Raw genomic sequence first — 19,334 nt, forward strand, 5'->3', positions numbered from 1 at the left:
GGCGGCAGCGGTCGCGGCGGTGGAGGCGGCGGCGGGCGGCGGGCGGCTGACGGGGAGCGGGGCGCGCCGCCAGCGACATGCGGCGGGGGGGGGAGGGGCGGCGGAGCGGCGGGCCGGCCGCACGGGACCCGCGGCGCCTGGCAGCAGCGGCGGCGCCCGCCCCACGTGACCGCCGGGCTCGCCAGCCCCTCACGTACCTGTGCGTCACGCGTCACAGGCCGGAGCGGCGACCTCGCCGCCGCCGAGAGCCGGCGCCAGGCGCCGCGAGGGGAAAAACTCGCTGCGTCATGCCTTCCCCCCCCACCTCCCGCCGCACCCGCCTCGCCCGCCGATTGGGTGGCGCCGCGGCAGCGCGGGCGGCGATTGGCCGAGAGCGGCGGCTGCGGCAACCGACGGCGTTCAAAGAAAGGGGCGGGGCTGAGGAGCGAGGGCGAGCGGGGACGCGGATTGGGCGGAGGGCGCCCGCCAGCCGCGCGTGCGCAGGGCCCCTGAGGGGCCGCCGGGCGCTGTCGCCGGCCCCGGGCGCTGCTGCGGGCAGGGCGGCCGCAGGCCGAGCCGCTGAGCCGGGTGCGGCGGCGCTGCGGCGGGGGGCGTCGCTTGGTGACCCGGAGCGCTGCAGGCACTCGGTGGCGTCCGGCTTCCCTGTCAGGGCGGCGGGAGCCGGCGGGCCCCGGGCCGCGCTCGCAGTCCGCACAGCCGGAGGCTCCAGGGGCGCCGCGGCCGGGCCGCCTCTCCCGGCGCTCCGGGGCCGCTCCGCCGGGCTGCGGCGTGTATTTCGGGTCATCCCGGTGCCTGGGCGGGGCGTCCCCTTTGCGCGCAGATAAATTCGGTTGTTCTGGGGAAACGGCGGATCCGAACATCTGGGAAGCGCTGGCAAACGCGTGTGGGAAGGGACGGGTGAGGCGGGAGGAAAGGTGTGAGCTGTGGGGTCCGCGCCCTGGCGAGTTTTGGACTTCGAATAAAGTGGGCGCTGCGTGTGCTCGTGGTGACTTCAGCACTTAATGGCTGCAGAGTTTTAGGGAGAAGGGTGCGAAGAACAGGAAACTTGCCTTTTCCCATGTTTGCCGCTACTTACTTTGCCAGCATTTTTGGTAATATTTATCCACGTTTTATTGAAAAAATGAACATTATTTAGAAGTAAAACCCATGTTTTCCATGTGTATCTTGTCTTTTTAGGGGGTACACTCATATATCTAACATGCAGTTATGCTGGGGTACAATGGACTGTAAAACTAAACCAACCTAACAGCTTGATGATGTTGAGGGAGATGGGGTTTGTTCTGCCTGATCTCAACCGTTCGTTCCCGTGTACCAGCGTTCATCTAACCTGGTAAGAAGGCAGGGAACTAAAGCAAAAGAAAGCTGTTTATATGCAAAAGCGACTTGCTTCTGAAGAAGCAGACAAGCTTTAAGGAGGTATCTGCATTGTTTGGCACAGTCTGATTGTACCCTTCATCGTCTGGATTACTGGATCTTGAAGGCTGAGTACTGTAACTGTGAAACAGCAGGTATGGCAGCCTTTAGTGAATAGGTACATGATGAAAAGAGCGTTATTTCATGAGAAAACGGGGTTTGTCAGTGATGGCTGCGGTGGATGTCATTCTGCGTGTTCCTTCTCATGCCCAGCCTCTTTCTTTTCTACTCACTGCAGTACGGATTCCCGCTTTGTCACAGCTCTGGAGTACCACACCGCAGGGACTGGTGCGGTCCTACCACACGGATGGATTTGGTGGGGCTGAGGAAAGCGTAGCCTTCAGAAATCCTGCTTTCCTTACCAGAGTGGTCTTGTTCAGAGCTCTCTGTGAGGTGTGGAAGGACAGTCCTGCCTGACATGAATTGCTGTATTCCTTTTTGCCTTGTGTGTTTTAAAAGACGTAAGTCTTTTTAAACAAGACACGAGTCTGGTATTTTCAAAAGACGTGAGGATTGCAGTAGCCGTCATCCTGCAGGACCATCCCTGGAGCAGCTCTGCAGCTGCGCTGTCATCTTTGCACCCACTCCCTCTGGAACCATGGCGTGGCCCAAAATTCGGGCTGTTTACTGAGCCAGAGCACTGAAAGAACTGAGATAAGAGTTACTTTCCAATGACATAAATGGATTTGGAAACATAGCTGAAGTTTGCGGTAGTTACACTTTCAACTTCCATATCCTTACAGTTCTTACTGCTTGGCGTGTTTTATTTAGGCACCGTGCTTTGCACTCTGCTGAAACCTAATCTACATTTTCAGAAAATACATTCAGATCTTTCCACAAGCTCAGAGCAGGGAGTGGTGAGCACCAATATTTTTTGATTTCAGAGAGTTTCTGGGTTTGCTCCCTCCTTGACACCCCTTTTCTTGATTAGCTCTTTCCCTTGCTCTCTTTTTCTTATCCCACTCAACTTTTGCACCCTTGTCTATTTATTTATCTTGTTTCTGTTAACTTGCACTTGCTCACCCTATACTCATTCAGGAGCACTCACTACTGCAGGGTTTCTGCTCCCCCCGCCTTCAGCTGCTTTATTTACTGCCTCTAATTGCAATAGGGTTGTCCCACCTTAGGATACCCTCCATGCTCGCTCAGCCTGCATTGCAGCAGGAACACAGAACTCATCCTTCCTGGGCACGGCTGGTTTTTAAGCTTGCAGAAAAACTGATGACTCTTTTCTTCCACCGGTTCTTTGGAAGGAATTGGCTAATAATCCTTATTCCATCACGATCATGCAAGTGTTTTGTTCTGTCTCGACTGGGACACTCAAAATATAGGCAAATACAGAGCTTTCAGGGACCTTTGTCATTTCTCCATGCTCTAGGACTTGGTGGTAGGGCCGAGCGGCCTTTGAGAGCACTCCGGGATGCTGCTACTCAAGCGGTAGCAGCTTAAGCAGAGATGAGAGGATCTGGACAGCAGTAAGGCTGTCACCGCATTGCTCCTGCCCAGGTTAATCTTAAACGCTTCCTGGAGCGCTCTGGTGCAGAGGGAGGGCGCACCTTTGGCTGCGAAGCCTACGTCATACGTGCCTAATGGGGGCATTGCGCTTTATTTGAACTCTTATGTTCATATGTTTAGGGCTGAACAGCTTCACACACTCACCAAGCGGCCCTTTGCTGAAATCCTCTCCCCCTCTAACGATCTAAGTGGGATGTTCAGGTGGTGATTTCACCGTGCAGCGTTCTGTAGCAGCGGTAGCATTGCGGGTTAGGGCTTTGTCTGTGCGTTCCCTGGTCCTACTCCAGCTTCTTCGTTGCTACAGCGTTTGCAAGTTGTGCTGGGAACTACAAAGGAGTTCAGAGAACTTTGGGACAAGTGACGCACACCCTGCGCCTATGCGCTGGCTGTAGTCCAGGCCTGCTTCATATCTCGCTTCACCGCCTACTCCTTCAAATCAAATGTAGCCTTCGTATCAGTTCAGATGATAAATTACATTAATTTTATTGTAAATGAGTTAATGACAAACACGGTCAATGACTGCAACACATCAGGTACGGCCTAGGTTCTGAAAAAGAGAAAAGGGAGAAGGGCAAGCACCCGTAGAGTATGTGTATGCAGTGAGATGAGGAACAGACCTTGAGGGAAGCTGAGAAAAGGGAACGTGTCTTTCTTTTGTTGCCTATATCTGCTTTGCTGCGACGGAGGAAAAAAACGTCATAGAGGAAAACCAGTGATGAATTTAATGTGGTAAACATAACTCAACAGTCAAGCATTTTTATGATAATACAGTACAGACGACCCCACGAACACGCGGCTCCTCAGATCCCAAATGCGGAACAGCTCTGACTTGTACATTCGATTCCTGTAACAGCAATTACCAGTCTAATTACCTGCTCTGTCCTTTGGCAGATCAGGACCTTCCCGAGGAGTTTTTTTTTGCAGCGTGTCCAGTGTTTGCGTTGGGCACGCCTCCACACGTACAGCACAGTCTTTGCTGCCCACAGAGGTTACAGAGTACATTCAGTTCAATTTTACACTCGTTCCTACTCCCTCCTGCATTTTCATAATGATTGTATTTTCCAATATTCGGATAGAAACACTGGCAAAATGTTAGTAGAAGCAAATTAAGGAACTAATTCAGTTCACGGGGGCTATTGACAGTGCAGGCTGCTGCCATGCAGGCCCTGGTGCGCAGCTGGCAGGGAGGCGCGCTGTAGATACATCAGACTCGTTCCTTTAGGAAAAAACTACGAGTACAGGTCAGCTCCTGTTCCCATTCACTTCAGCAGGAACAGGTCTGACTGCAGGCATAAAACAAATGGGGACTCAGAAAGTGACTTTCAAAACCTCGTTTAAATTAAGATCTGAGGTTGAGAGTGAAGAGCGGCATCTGCAGAACGTTCTTTTTGCATAATGTGCATTATGAGGATACAAGGGTAGTATTAAATTATTCAGAATGATGTTTTCCTCTGGAAATTACTTCTAATAAGTGTTTGATGTGGGAGCACAAGGGGTGAAAGTTCATAGAAACTTTCAAAGTAAGCTGGCTTCTAAAACTGGCTGGAGAGCTCGGTACGAACAGCTAAAGAGCCTGCTGCGTGGCAGGATTAAGCACGCGTGGTTTCACTCCTAGTTGGACCAAAACCAAAAGACTCCAACTTACCCTACGCACTCTGAAAAGGCAGCAAGGAGTGTTCTCAAAGCAATGGAACTGCTTCAGTCCGATTCCTCTTGTCTGCTGTGAGGACGAGAGCTCAGGCCTCGGAAAGTGAGGGTGGTTCTTTCTGCGTTACCCAAACGTTCCCAGCAGACCAGTATTCTTTTGTAAAAGGAGCTGAATAGGCCTCAGATATGCAACAATTGCAATTCAGTTCCTAGTAAACAGTAAATACTGTCTGGGGGGGCTTAAAGACCGCACACCTTTTAACCGAAAGGATCCCAGAAATAAAACAGGAAAATGTTTTCATCGGTCAAGCGATCAATGTCAGCAAAGGATAATTCTCCTAAGTTAGTTCACAGCATCTCTAGCTACTGGAAAATATTGACAGCTGAAGTCTACTAAGAAACATTTTCTTACACCTAGACAGCTAAAAATATCCAGAGTAGGTAAAAAATGAACTTAAATCTGCTCCCTTCCAAGACCAAGAAGCACTTTAGAATAATTATCTTTCACAGACATCTTTTGCTGGGCAAGGAAATGCCCAGGGAAGCACAGAAATCAATCACGTGTTTTACAGTCCTGCCCGTTAAAACAAAGTCTGTTTCTACAGCGTCTCACAGCCTCAGGATGGAAGATCATCTGCGCTATTGACTGCCTTCAGCAGTCACTGGGGAAGCTCGCTGCTGTCTCCATTTGCAGCACGGCCCTGTCTACGGAAAGAAAGGGAGCACCTGGAGCCGTCGCTGTGGTCTCAGGATCTATAGGTACTGTTTGCTGCCTGAACAGAAGAAAAAAAAAAAAAATCATAGAATCGTAAATATGCAAGAACTTGAGTTTAATGACATTTTATTCATTCTTTTCCATGGCTGAGGCCTCTCACGAGCCACGTGAAGAGTCCTAGATCAAAGCTTTAGCCGCACTGTCACTTCAATCTGGTACCTGCGGCGCTGCTGCTGAGTCACCCCTCCTTGCTCCACCCTCATTTACTTATTCCTGTCCCTCCCTTATGCTGGAACAAGCATTTTTCCTAGCTCTGTAGTAAAACGATCTGCATTAAAAATGGCGTGATTTCTTTAGTTTTATTTACTGTATCAGCACTGGTATTTGTGCCAGTACACCACAGTGCCTTTTTGATAGCACTGCTGTTTATTCATGCTTGTGGAGTTACACTGCGATTCTACTTCTCACAACTTCAAAATTCAGAACTGAATTCCAGACAGTAAGGGTGGAAATTCTCTACAATACAGTTTTATATCACTGAGGAGAGGCTGCTTTCCATAATTTTGCTAGTCCTGCGTCCACAACACATCAACAGCATTTGTAATATTGTTAAAATACCAAGTCTGTACACGGTTGTTTGAAAACTGCAAATTCATTCTGGCTTTCTGCGTGCAAATTTATGCAGACAGGCCCAAAGCTGTCTACATGGAACAAGGCCAAAAGACTTTGTGCTAAAAAATAAAGTCATTAAAAAAAAAAAAAAAAAAAAAAAAAGAGAGAAGAGTATCATTGGTTCAAATCTTCATCTTCACAAATACCCTGAATACAGGGCTGAAGAACATGCTCACGCAGACTAAGATAGAGAGATCGAGCGATGCATTTAGGCAACTCCCCGGCATCCCACAGCACAGGTGCTGCAGCAATATCTGGGCTTTCATGAAGTTGCATCTATGCAGCTTGGGTGGCATTTGCAGGTAGCACTGCTGACCACTTAGCCTTAATACAAAGTCCTCATCTACCACAAATTATCCCCTCCACACACCCCAGAAAGAAGAAGAGCCACTAATTTTTAGTTTCTGTCACTGCATCAGAGCTGTGCTGATGTCATCTCTGACGGCAGCAATGAGCACCAGACACTAAGGTCGCTGCTGTTGGGCCAAACCAGCTATTTCAACTCAATACCATCCGGAATCACAGGGAACAGAGCCGGTATTTACCTAGTCAGAGAAGGTGCTGGAGAAGACTTGACAATATTTTTCACAGAGTAAGAAAGTGAGAGAAAGTTTAAGAGAACAGTTTCCATTATGTACTACGGGAATATTTTTTATACATGGAAGATGCCAGTAAGAAGAAAATTTTCACACATTTAGTTCAAAAGTTAAGTTCTTACAGAAAGTGGAAAAGTTTGGAAGAAAGGGTTTTTCCATCACTATTAAAAACCTCACATTTTATAAGCAAACGGAAAACTGTTAACCTTTTACCTCAATGTTTATAAATGGAAAAAAAAAACCCACCAAACCGGATCAATTTACTTCCATTATTCCAGTACAGTATTCAGACTAGAAACACAGTAAAAAGTACTGCCTGCATTACTCCATTAGCACAAGCTGCCTTCAAAGTTGGAGGAAAATAAGAATCCTTCTATACCTAGTTTACACTAATCAAAATGCACGTACATTTATACATGCAAAAGAACTTTGACCTGGACAAGGTGGAGAGGTGGGCCTGTGTGGACCTTATGAGGTTCAACAAGGCCAAGTGCAAGGTCCTGCACCTGGGATGGGGCAACCCCTGATATCAATACAGGCTGGGGGATGAAGGGATTGAGAGCAGCCCTGTGGAGAAGGACTTGGGGGTGCTGGTGGATGAAAAGCTGGACATGAGCCGGCAATGTGCGCTTGCAGCCCAGAAAGCCAACCAAATCCTGGGCTGCATCAAAAGCAGCGTGGCCAGCAGGTCGAGGGAGGTGATTCTGCCCCTCTGCTCTGCTCTGGTGAGACCTCACCTGGAGCCCTGCGTCCAGCTGTGGGGCCCTCAGCACAAGGACATGGACCTGCTGGAGCGGGTCCAGAGGAGGCCACCAAAATGATGCGAGGGCTGGAGCACCTCTCCTACGAGGCCAGGCTGAGAGAGTTGGGGTTGTTCAGCCTGGAGAAGAGAAGGCTGCAGGGAGACCTTATTGCAGCCTTCCAGTACTTAAAGGGGGCTTTATAGGAAAGATGGGGAGAATCTTTTTAACAAGGCCTGTTGTGACAGGACAAGGAATAACGGATTTAAACTAAAGAAGAATAGATTTAGACTAGACATAAGGAAGAAATTTTTTACACTGACGGTGGTGAAGCACTGGCACAGGTTGCCCAGAGAGGTGGTAGATGCCCCATCCCTGGAAACATCCCAGGTCAGGTTGGACGGGGCTCTGAGCACCCTGGTCTGGTTAAAGCTGTCCCTGCTCACTGCAGGGGGTTGGGCTGGATGACCTCCAAAGGTCCCTTCCAACCCAAAGCAGCCTATGATTCTATGAACTTGGCAAGAACTGCTAAAACCAAACTGATGTTGTAGGGTTTAATTTCTTCCATCTACAAGAATCTACAATTAAAGTCTCATCTTCAAACTTTACAGTACATTTACAGCAGCAAATACCCCACAGCTCTCCTCACTCCTGCATTCTGTACAAATCATATACAATAAAAAGTTTCGGTTTTGTTGTACAAACATCGTTCTACACTTTAATACAGCTGAAAATGTTGTTCTCTGGCACCTCCTTTCCTCCATGGTGCCTGGGTATTCCAGTAGAGCACTTCCGAGCCACGCTTCTGAAATCTTCAGCTCAAGTAATACAGGCCACAGCTTCTGCAACTCCAAAGTTTTAAATAATGAGAAAATCTACCACTTGTTTGTATAACAATCAACAGTTTATTAATGGATATGGTGAAATTTTAGCTATCCACCAAAGATGTGTAAAAAATTGTCATGAAAGTAAAAATAAATAAAGCTGTTTTTAAAATCAGTCTTGTTTTACATCTCAGTTCAGAATGCAACATTTAACACAAAACTGTCATTGAAGTTTTAAAGAAGTCTACCGATATTCAAATTACAGCTTTTATGACAAATCTAATGAGAACTGAAACTGATTTGGTTTTAGGTTTAAAGACTTTCACATTCAAATACAGTGTCTCGTTTAGCACAATACTTCCTTTGACAGTGATGGGCAACAGTGATGACATATTGCTGTATTTTGACATAAGGCACTATGATATGAATATGCCATACACTTGCCTTATGTCACATATATCCATTGCTGACCAGTGACTTCTGTCAAATACAAAATGAAAAAGTTTCAGAATACAGTGCATTTTAATGAAGGACATCATGTGAAGTCTTCCAGCAAATGTTTTGAAGACATTTTGAAATACAAGCCTACATTTTAACATAAGCTTTTGTCATGCTGCTTTTTTTTGCGACATCACTGGGGGGAATAGACTCATCATCCATCACTAAGTCCCAATACACATGCTCAACCATCCCGCTCCGTTCTATTGCAGTCACTGTTCTTGAGACAAACTTGACCCAGAAACTTTGTTTAAGTTCTCCTACAAACGTGTATACATTCACAGCAGTCATTCACTTTCATTCTCCTTTTGTTTGGCACCTGTTAAGAGAAGAGGAAAGCACACATGATTTCCTTAGGCACGTGGCACTTGGCTTCTGGAAATGCATGGCTCGTTCTGAACACGGCAGCTTTGTCTGACCACGTTACCAGAACCTTAGTACTGCATACCATTTACACAGCATATGCTGGAGGATTGCTAAATGCTAACGTGAACAGAGTGAGGACGGCCTTGAGACCATTATTGCTTCTAAATTCATTGGCAAGGTAGCCTAAGTAACTCTTCTGGGAAGTTACTAAGAGTGGCTTTGCACAAAAATTTATTTTAAAAAAAGCCACACCCCAAACCTGTCCATCAGTTTAGAAGCCAAGCTTAATCATCATAACAGCCTCAAAAAATGATGTCCTGCTTGACAATAAACTATGTAAGAATTCAGTTTAACTACACTGTGTTGATGGACCCATTTTTCCTGGCTCAGAGGCAATTTTGCTTACAGTAGGGATCTGAGAGACCTGTTCAGCAGGACTGTATAGCATCTCGCCTCTTCTCCAAGTACTCAAACAAGCCACATGCTGGGCAACGACTGAACCCTATGGTGAGTTTGGCTTCAGCATCCAGCTCTAGAAAGCAAGAATCTCCTGCCAGCAACCTGGAGTTACTACTTGTAATGGATAATCAAACACTGAAAAATTCATTAAACACATCCAGTTTTCTCATCACAACTGATACTGTTTTCCCCTGATGTAGGCTGGTTTTAATTCCTGCCAGTCAATAAATTTTTGTCTCTAGTCTGTGAAGAGAAATGGACACTTTTAGGGCATAATTTATCTGGTCATTCTTATGCATACACTTTAAGGGGTAAATCACACTCCAGACTCTACAAACTACATCTACTTTGCAGACATCCTCGCTTCATGAGACAAATCCCAATCTAGAATCGGGCAGTTGCCTGTGGAACTGCAATCTAACACCTAACTGCTCCTAAAAATGCCTTCCCTCACCTCATCTCTTCCAGCGAGAATCCTGCCCCCTCTGTTGCTCTAACCCCTGTACTCAGTACTAGACTCTTCTGTGAGCCAGTTTTGTGTGCCAAACTGACAAAACTCTGCAGCTTTTTTGTTGGCTCAGTTTCCTGTGAGATCAGTGAGTTAAAGCAGCTCACAGAGGGATCTCATGAGCGTGGGTGCTGCCACACACTAAATGCCAGAAGCACGTGGCCCAGAGTATGGGAGCAGGAACTGCCCTTTTTAATTACAGAGCACTGTTATCAGCTCACAGAGTTGCAACTTAAGTGTCCATGTAATTCCGATATAACAAAGCTCTTGGTTTGTCAGTATCCAGATTCATCTTTTCTGCCTAAACTTTGCTCCATTAACAGCAAGATCTACCCTCCTTGGATCCTTCTACCCTCCAGTCACAGGGGAAACTACCTCCTCTGCCTGGAGAGGCACCGCCTGCCTATCTTTACATCTCCCTCTTAGGAGGAACATAACACCCCTCTGTTCTCTTTCTAGGCAGTGAGCCCATTTGACCCAGGCCTTTGGGCTGATCTCATACTCATCCATACCTTTCACAGAAAGCTGGGTTACTTGCTCTTCCTGGTCCTTAAAAGGAACCGGATACGCTGACGTAATACCTCCAGCAGTATCACTGATTGCTTCTTTTCAGAGGAGAAATCTTACTATTTTAAAAAGCTACATGAACTTTTTTTAAATCTACAGAGAAAGACTTTTAAATTATCATGTTATCTATCAGTGTGAATAAGAGATCCCAGATAGGCTCACATTTAGACTTCTTTTTTTGAAGGACACATCCAGCTCCATTTGCTTAGTCTGAATTTTTTTTTTTTTTGAGGCAAAATGGTAATCCTCAAGACATTCTTTGTCTTCCTCACAAAGCCAAAAGAAGGCTTTGCTTTAGTTCTTGTGACTGAAATCATTTATGCGGTCAAAGTAAATTACAACTAAGAATATAAAGCAGGTTAGTAACTTGGGCAAAACTTAAAAAAACCCCAAACAAACAAAAAAAACCCCACCAAAAACCCAAAGCACCCCTCCCCCCCAACCAGCCAACATAAAAGTAGCAGCAATAAACCTATTGTTGGATGCTCTTGTTAAAAGGAACCTGATGATGTTTAGTAATACGCTAGAGATTTCTACTGGAGTAATTCTGGTGGCCTGGGGTGATGTCTCTGACATAGTTGTGCCAACCAAAACCCACAGCACAGCTGGACAACTGCAGGGCTCCGAGGCAGTGGTTTTGCAGAGCTAGTGGAAAGCACAACTGCATCCACACTAGAAGCACTGGGCCAGAGTACAGAAATTCAGGAAGGTGGGGAAGGCGCCCTATTGTAGATGTTGTCTATACATGCAACATTTAACTTCATCCTGTTAAAACATTAACCAAGACCTTTTTTTCCTAAAAAGATATATGGGTAGCAATGACATTCTTGAAGCTTCTGCATGCATTCCTCAGTGAACAAAAGACTGACAGTTAATATTTTGTCAGCTTTTTCCTGAAGAGAAATGAAAAGTGTATTTAAGAACTACGATCAAACAGAAAAGTTGAAAATCAAAAGTTTGTCATTGTCAAATAAATTAAAACCTGCAGGGTGTACACACTACCAAGTGAATTATGGCAAAGCTCAGAAGGCAACATCCATACCTGCTGGTGTGAGTACCAAAGCTTGTAGAATGTCAGAAAGGGAGATGATACCCACAATGCTATCTGCTTCATTCACTACCACCAAACGATGAACCTGCAAGCAGGAAAGTATTTTGAGATATTTGCCTGATTTAAAATAATAGCTAAAGCGAAGAAAAACAAATAAATAAAATTCTTAAAGTAATGCAGTATGAAGACAAGTAGAAAAAAAAAGAATGGTTCAAAATGCTAGCAATACCAATCTCACACAGCAGTACAAACATGCTTACCCTACACAAACGAAAACTAGTGCATGTTTAAAAAGCACACACAGCTATCTAACATGGCAAGAAAATCAGATTTGAAGTGACTTAAGCCAAGATCTAGGTCTTCAAAATACTTCTGCTCTCAAAAAGTGGCACTTGCGTCAAAGACTTTTCCCCAACTTACAGGCTCTGCCCAACTCAGCCTCTCAAAAAGTAAGATGCAGTAATAAAACGAGGCTTCCTTCTGAAAAATACTTTCTCAACAGGGAGAGGCACAGCACTAAAACTTGTTGTATCTTGACATGTCCAAGTTGGTTTTAACCTGATTTTTCTCATAGGGCTACACAATTGAGACTGAGTGCCAGACTGGTTTTAAAATCCTCATTTTGCAGGAAGACAGAAAAAAAAAGATTCAACTTATCTGTGCGAACTCACTGTAGAGTTAAGAAACACAAGGACACAACTTGGAAGAAAGATTTATGAGCAGTAAGACTGTGTTTTTAAATAATGATTTTATCATTACAAATCTATTCTAGGAAACATTTGATACCACAAAAAACTTTTGTCCAAACTGTGGGGAAAGTAGGTGGAGAAGAGGAGGCTGAGGGGAGACCTTATCGCTCTCTACAACTACTTGAAAGGAGGTTGTAGTGAGGTGGGTGTTGGGCTCTTCTCCCAAGTAACAAGCGATAGGATGAGAGGAAATGGGCTCAAGCTGCGCCAGGGGAGGTTTAGATTGGATATTAGGAAAAATTTCTTCACGGGAAGCGTAGTCAAGCATTGGAACAGGCTGCCCAGAGAGGTGGTGGAGTCCCCATCCCTGGAAGTGTTCAAAAAACGGGTATATGTGGCACTTGGGGACATGGTTTAGTCTAGTCTACCCTTAATTGGTTTAGTGTGGACTTGGTAATGTTAGGTTAATGGTTGGACTGGATGATCTTAAGGGTCTTTTCCAACCTAAACGATTCTATGATTCTATGATACTCCTGTATCCTGAGGCTCATTGGCCAGAGCAGGCTACAGCAGTGAAAGACCACTGCAGAACCAGGGGAGTGCCCAAATGTCAGCCCTGGCACTGGAGCCCACTGCAACTGGGCACAGAGTTGTATAACCTAAACATCACAGCTGAACCAGCTCATAAGTAAGTGATCTCAAAAAGGGTGTTTGTCAAAAGTTGAGAGCCTACTACGTGTTTACTTTTTACCTAAGTGAATTCTCTCTCTTTGCTATTTTAAGTTCAAATAATCAGATACATGGTGAAGAAAGTGAAAAGAATTTTTCTCATTTTCTCACAGAGGTGATAGCCAGAAAGCTGCACCAGTCTTGATTTAATAGATACGTTAATTTATGGTTGAGGTCAACCCACTTTGTGCTAGTCAGATACAAGAAAAGAGGAGCTCTGAATTACTTGAACAGTCATACCCACCTGACACAGGGAGGAAAGAAAAGGAGGCGGGAAGGAAGAGAAAATATTGCTGCATTTTCTTTTTGATGAAACTATGTTGGTAATCTTTTAGATGGGGTATTAGTTTTTGTATATGCACATATTTAATAATTTTATTCTTCTCTCAGTGTAATAAATTCACGAAAAATGGACAATCTAATTGTTTCATTTCCCGTAAGATCAAGCACTTGTCTGGCAGCTAAAAATAGCTTGTAGTTTTGACTGACTCATTTTTACATACCATCTCACTATGTTCAGACTGAACCAAAGGGTAGGAGTTGTTCTTAAAACCCAAATGTCTAAAAGCTTCTTAAGATAGTAATAAAATTATCCAAGTTTGAAATCTGTATATAAGCAATGCTAAAATTATTCAATTTCAGCAAGAAGCTCAAGCAGATGCAGAAAGTTACAAGCAAAAATTGCCTAATGGAGGTTCTAAGGGGTTATTGACAAAGTGGAAGTTTTACTCATATAAAGTATACACATGGTTGCAACCCTATAGATGGAAAAAACAAATCTTGTAATTGAATAAGTTAAAGCATCTAAATGGACCTGATCAAACCTCAGAGACAACTGAAACTGGTAATACTGATTTTCTTCTGCAGAGAGGCGTAACGGGAGGAAGACCTACGTACTCATTCACTTCCATGTGTAAGAAAGTTCCCAGTACTAACAAATGAGATAAACAGCACCAAAAGAATGGAAAGTACACAAATAAATCATCTACAAGAGCAGTTAGTGAAGGCTCCTTCACAAGAATTTATTTTCTGGCCCTGTTTCACAGTAGTTGTATGACAGCAGTGCAGGACTCCGTATGCATTAACTAACTGTATCCATTAAATTTCCTGAACAATATGCCAATCAACCTAGCTATATGCTGGAGTTTAAAGAACTATTTGTCTGCAAAACTTGTAGCAGGCTTGGAAGAAGCTTGATTCTTTCGAAGCAGCTTTGCATTCAGTTCAGTCAATGTCATAAAACAAAAATGCAAATAAGTGTTATTACAGACATACTGTACAGTATCTTGCACATTCCTATAAGCATCTATAATCTAAGTCTGTAAATCAAACTGATACCCAACACATGTAGTTAGGAAAAAAATACTTTCACCAAGTCACCAAAATAACTTAGAAAGGATAAATTTCTACTCTTTATTAGTTTGGTAATACAACTTCTAATTTACAGTAAAGGGAAAAATAAAAAGCAAACTCACTTCAGCCTTCACTATTCTATCCACAATGGTCTCCAGTGTTTCCAGCATACTACACTTTACAACACCTTCAAAATACTGAGAACGGTGCTGTAGGGCTTGTGTCACCGTGATATCTAGGTTATTATATGTTTTTTCAGCAGCAAGATTCTGGGGGGAAAAGAAACAAAAAAAACCAAACCAAGGTACATAACACATCTCAGTACTTACTAATAAAGTACTCAAAGTAAATATTTTGGCATCAAGTACACACATTGCTGGTGTAAACTGAGTCTATTCCAAGTCACATATTAAACAAAACAAGTGCTCTTCATCTTCATTTTTTGGGAACAGTCAAGCATGCAATTATGTTAAACACCATATGACAGACTGGGTTAATTGATAAAACTGTTTTGTGATATGCATTAGGCCAATGAAAATCTCCATACTTCGCTATCTGATATTTGGCTTGACGTCACTCATCCTGTTTTTGCCCTGAGTAGAAAGTGTAAAGATGAAGTTCTACAGATTTTTGAATATACAGAATATACTTTAAGAATATACAATTTTATGTTGGTTTTTTTCATAGAATAGGGGAGGACACCAACTGCTCTGAACACCACCCATGAAGTAGATCTTAGTGAAGATCTAAGTAGAGAACAAATTAAAGATTTTTTTCACCTTTGTTATTTGTGGGCTCAAACTCCCTCTCCTGGACTGTGTTGGCACTGCCATTTGACAGCAAATTTTTTTTTTTTGTGTGTGTGTGTATATATTAATAAGTACTATAAAAATAATATAAATGAAAACCTTTCACCACCACTAAAAGTAAGAAGATTAAAAGTTTGAAAGCTGGCATTCTCAACTTCCATTTTAAGAACAGGATCATGCTTGTAGCAAGATGACTTTGTCCAGAACACCAAAAGCTCTCTTTGTAGGTGAGACCATAGTGATATTTTGATAGTGTTGGCACATCCTGGCCTATTGATTTTGTGTACTGAAGCACTGAAGGACGAACAAAGACAGACCTTTAAAATGAAAACACTGGACCAAGCAAGAAAATGAGAATAATTTTTGGCTAGCATATACCGTGATTGGTCAAGTTTTTGGATTGAATTACACTGAATGTGACAAGATAGGTTTGAGATGCTCACGAAGATACAGCAGTTTTAGTTAACCCATTTAAGTAATTCCTAATGAAGGACATTAGGGGAACACACAAAACCTCTGCAAACTGAAGTCACCCTACCCACAATAACTCGTGTAACAAAGCTATTTCTATACCATCACACCATTCCCAGGTTTCTCCCATCAAGAACCTGAAAATGAATTCAGAACTGTATTAAAATGAAAGAAATCTATCAACTTAGCCAGCTGTATATACAGGCATTGCTTAACACACTGATTTAACTAAGCATATTAGCCGCATGGTTTAAAGTTAAAAATCATCAATTGAATCTTGCAAATTCTATGTTTATTGGAAGATCAGATTATACATTTCAGATTTTTGTTTCCTCTTTTAAAACTTGAAGATCAGGTTGAAGCAGACTGATGAAAAACTGGAAGCCTCAGAGGTGATTATCTTTTAAGAATAGAAGCTAGCAGACAAAGCAAATGAAGTATTACATATCTTCAAACTGCTTTATTGTAAAGATAAAGAGTACATCCACATCCAAACCCAGAAGATGTTCAAGGACGCCATACCACCCAGAACAAAGTATCTTTTTGCCCCCATTTAATAAGCAAGGAAAATATCAAATAACAGATGCCCTAACTCTTTCTTATGTTAATAGCTGGGAGCAAACAATTATATCCTAAAGCCTTGGTGGTGGGTTTTTTTTCTGGTCCCAATACATAGTTTTTTCCAAATAAGTGATCCAGCATCTCTAAAAATCCTGTAATTATTGTTGCCCCATCACTTAAAATGAGAAAAGGAGTGAAAAACATAAGGAACCCTCTTCCTGTTGGTGGCTCTTTTTAAAAAAATACGGGTAATAAAGGAAGCATGTCCTGCCTTAAAGTCTAACGCAGTTACAAAATAAATTGAAACAATGAACCCGCCCACTGTGAAATTCCATTGTCTTCGATATGTTAGATCACTCTCACTACAGCTACTACCTATTCCCTGACCAGCCTTTATGGCAGAACAGTATCTTACACAGTATAGAATCACAAAGAACAGAAAGACAAACACCTAGGAAAGACAGGCAAGAACAGTGACATTGCAAAATTTTCAGTATTAAGAGCACTGTTTGCAGCCAGAGATATTTATAAGCTTAAAAAGTATTTCCATTTGGGACTATTCCCCATATTTCTGAAAGCATTCTACACAGCGTTTCAGACATTCTTCGTTAGCATTAGCAGGCTGCTGGAATAAGCAACTTGGGCACTTAAATCTCTAAAAAATAATGTAGCTGTCAGAAGTTCCAATTAGAAGGCAGGTGCATACAGCTGGGAGGGGACAGGGATAAAAAAAGCTAAATATATTTTTCAAGTTTCTGAAGACCACAAGAATAGAAGAGCCCTTGCTCTCTGAGGATGGCAAATCATGGCATGAATCTGACTATGCTGTTGCACTCCTGATGGAAAACCAGAAACAGTTGCCTAAATTAGATCGAAACCAGAAAGAATACAGATGCAATACTCTGGAGTCAGAGACTCACACAAAAGAATGGGCAAAGTAGTTTTAATTCACTGAGAAGGTCAAGTCGCACCAAGCACCCAGACTGCATGAAGAAATCTGCATTCTCTTTGAAAACAGACCATGGAACAGCAGTGGCTGGGAAAAGAAAGTCCAGTCTCAAAAATAGAAACAAACATAAGAAGCCTATGCCCTCTTTTTGTAATAGTACGGCCAGATCTAATTTTGGGTAACATCCAGAGCAGTAGATGCCTGTATGCATGTAGTATTACTAAGGATAGCTTAAATAAAAAATAATAATAAAAAAATGCTGTGCAGGGTGAATTGAATCCGTTTTATTCAATTTGTCAACTAAAGCCTAAGGAACAAAATAGCCAAAATTGACAAATTAACAGATTAATTTGCAAATGCGTACTGCATAAAAAATATTTAATAGATTTTAAGAGATATACTTACTATTACATCAAATTTGGAATAAATATCTACAACTTTTCCTAAAAAGAAAAAGAAAAATTAATATAAGTGCTTAAAATACAAAATTAGTTTTCTTGCTTCCTGCTTTCATTTGTTACCTTATAATTACACAGAAGGAAAACAGAGAGATCAAGAAGGAAAGATGGAAAAAACCCAAACAACCCACCAAACCATGAAGTTCTTCCAAGCCTATCAACCTACATCTTACATAAGTATTTCTTTATATTCCCTTTCTCCCCCTCTGCCCTTTGGTGGGTTTTTTTTGTTTGTTTGTTTGGGTTTTTTAATTCTTTCTCCTCTTCCCCTCCTCCCCAATATCGATCCAGGGTTCAGCACCATTTATCTTACCACACTTTTGTATGCAGAAGACCCAACACATACCTGACTCATCCACAACAGGTAATGCCGATATCCTTCTCTCTACAAATATATTCAAGGCTTTAATGATAGGAGTGTCTGGATGTATGAAGGCAATGTTGTGGTAAGTTCCTATTCCAAGTTCATCCAGATTCTTCTTCATAAAGGCAGGCTTTGGCATCTCTGACATCTAGGACAGTCAGAATGAACATATTTACAGTGCAGCTTTCTGTACCTACAATGTTTACATATGATTGGTCTAGATTTTAGGAAATCTGTATTTACTCATCCATCTACAGACTCCAAATGATTGTTACAGTAATCTGCTACTAGATTCATGTAAAGCCAAAACAAGCTCAGATCTAGAAACATTACTTCTGTTCAAAGAAGCTCTAAATTAAGACTATGTAATGAAGTTTGTGGCTAAGTTTTTTGCTCATTTATTTATTTTTGTAGTAATGCATCACTAAAAGCTTTTGACCCTAAGCTATGTCATTCCCACTGGAACTGGAGAGAGAAGACAGCAAAACATACTATACGCTGAATGCTTATTTTGAACTCTTGTTACTTTGTTTGGTCTCCTATTCATTCCTGTGACTGACAGTGAGTAATGATAATCTCATCTCTGGGAGACAATTCATTTTTCTGTTCATGTAAACAAGCTTCTGAAGCTGAGTAGATCTTCCAGAAAGGACAGCAAAATACTCAAATAGCCAAGACATGTCCTTGGTGTTTAGGTTTCTTTAAATGACTGAAACAAAGAAAAGGTAACGTACGGGTCCTACATCAAGCTTTAATTTCTCTCATCAAAAAAAGATACGTACAGACACAATGAATATGGAAGTTTATCAAGAAGTTTCTGTACTAAGACTTAAATCGCTTAAGATGCCTATGGGGGTGGGGGGGGGAACAGTTAAACAAAGCAAAACTTTAAATACTTACAAAAAGCTGGAGGAACTTGAGGATTCTTTTATGGGTAAGTATATAAAGTGCATTTCCACTGACAGGATCTATAACTGGCAATCTGTGGATTTTGTTTTTGATCAATGAATATACAGCATCAAAAAGGCTGAGGAGAAAAACATTAATTTTTTTTTAATGAATTCTAGCTGACTGAGTAATGTCAAGTGATATATACACATATTTACAAATCCCCATGAAGTAATTCATGAGTAATTATCTGTATTATCTTTAATGTTACAGAAAACATAAGGTATTTCAAATTAACTTTTGCATCTGGTAAAACAGATCAACAACAATATGCTCATGAACATCTAAAACCAGTAAGAAAACGTGACGGAAAGTGACTTCTTGTGGTAGAAAGAATAGCAGAACTATTTCTGTGCAAGTGTAAATTGTTTTTTCCAGTGAGCGCTGTGCTCACAGTATCCCTGCACTCAGAATGGATATTCCTGTTCAGAG

The 19,334-nt window shown here is 42.5% G+C and overlaps 1 protein-coding gene across 1 annotated transcript in view; it reads right to left on the reverse strand.

The window, feature by feature from the left end:
* Positions 1–8,809: 8,809 nt before the first annotated feature.
* The window catches only part of PRKAG2 (protein kinase AMP-activated non-catalytic subunit gamma 2), a 170,761-nt gene continuing 160,236 nt past the window's right edge, over positions 8,810–19,334 (reverse strand). Inside the window, 6 exon segments of the mRNA XM_075728275.1 lie at positions 8,810–8,939; positions 11,563–11,656; positions 14,465–14,611; positions 17,538–17,575; positions 17,937–18,102; positions 18,855–18,981. Coding sequence (XP_075584390.1) covers positions 8,908–8,939; positions 11,563–11,656; positions 14,465–14,611; positions 17,538–17,575; positions 17,937–18,102; positions 18,855–18,981 — 604 coding nt within the window. The 3' untranslated portion in view covers positions 8,810–8,907.

The sequence above is a fragment of the Pelecanus crispus genome, chromosome 2, assembly GCF_030463565.1.
Source record: "Pelecanus crispus isolate bPelCri1 chromosome 2, bPelCri1.pri, whole genome shotgun sequence".
Taxonomy (NCBI): domain Eukaryota; kingdom Metazoa; phylum Chordata; class Aves; order Pelecaniformes; family Pelecanidae; genus Pelecanus; species Pelecanus crispus.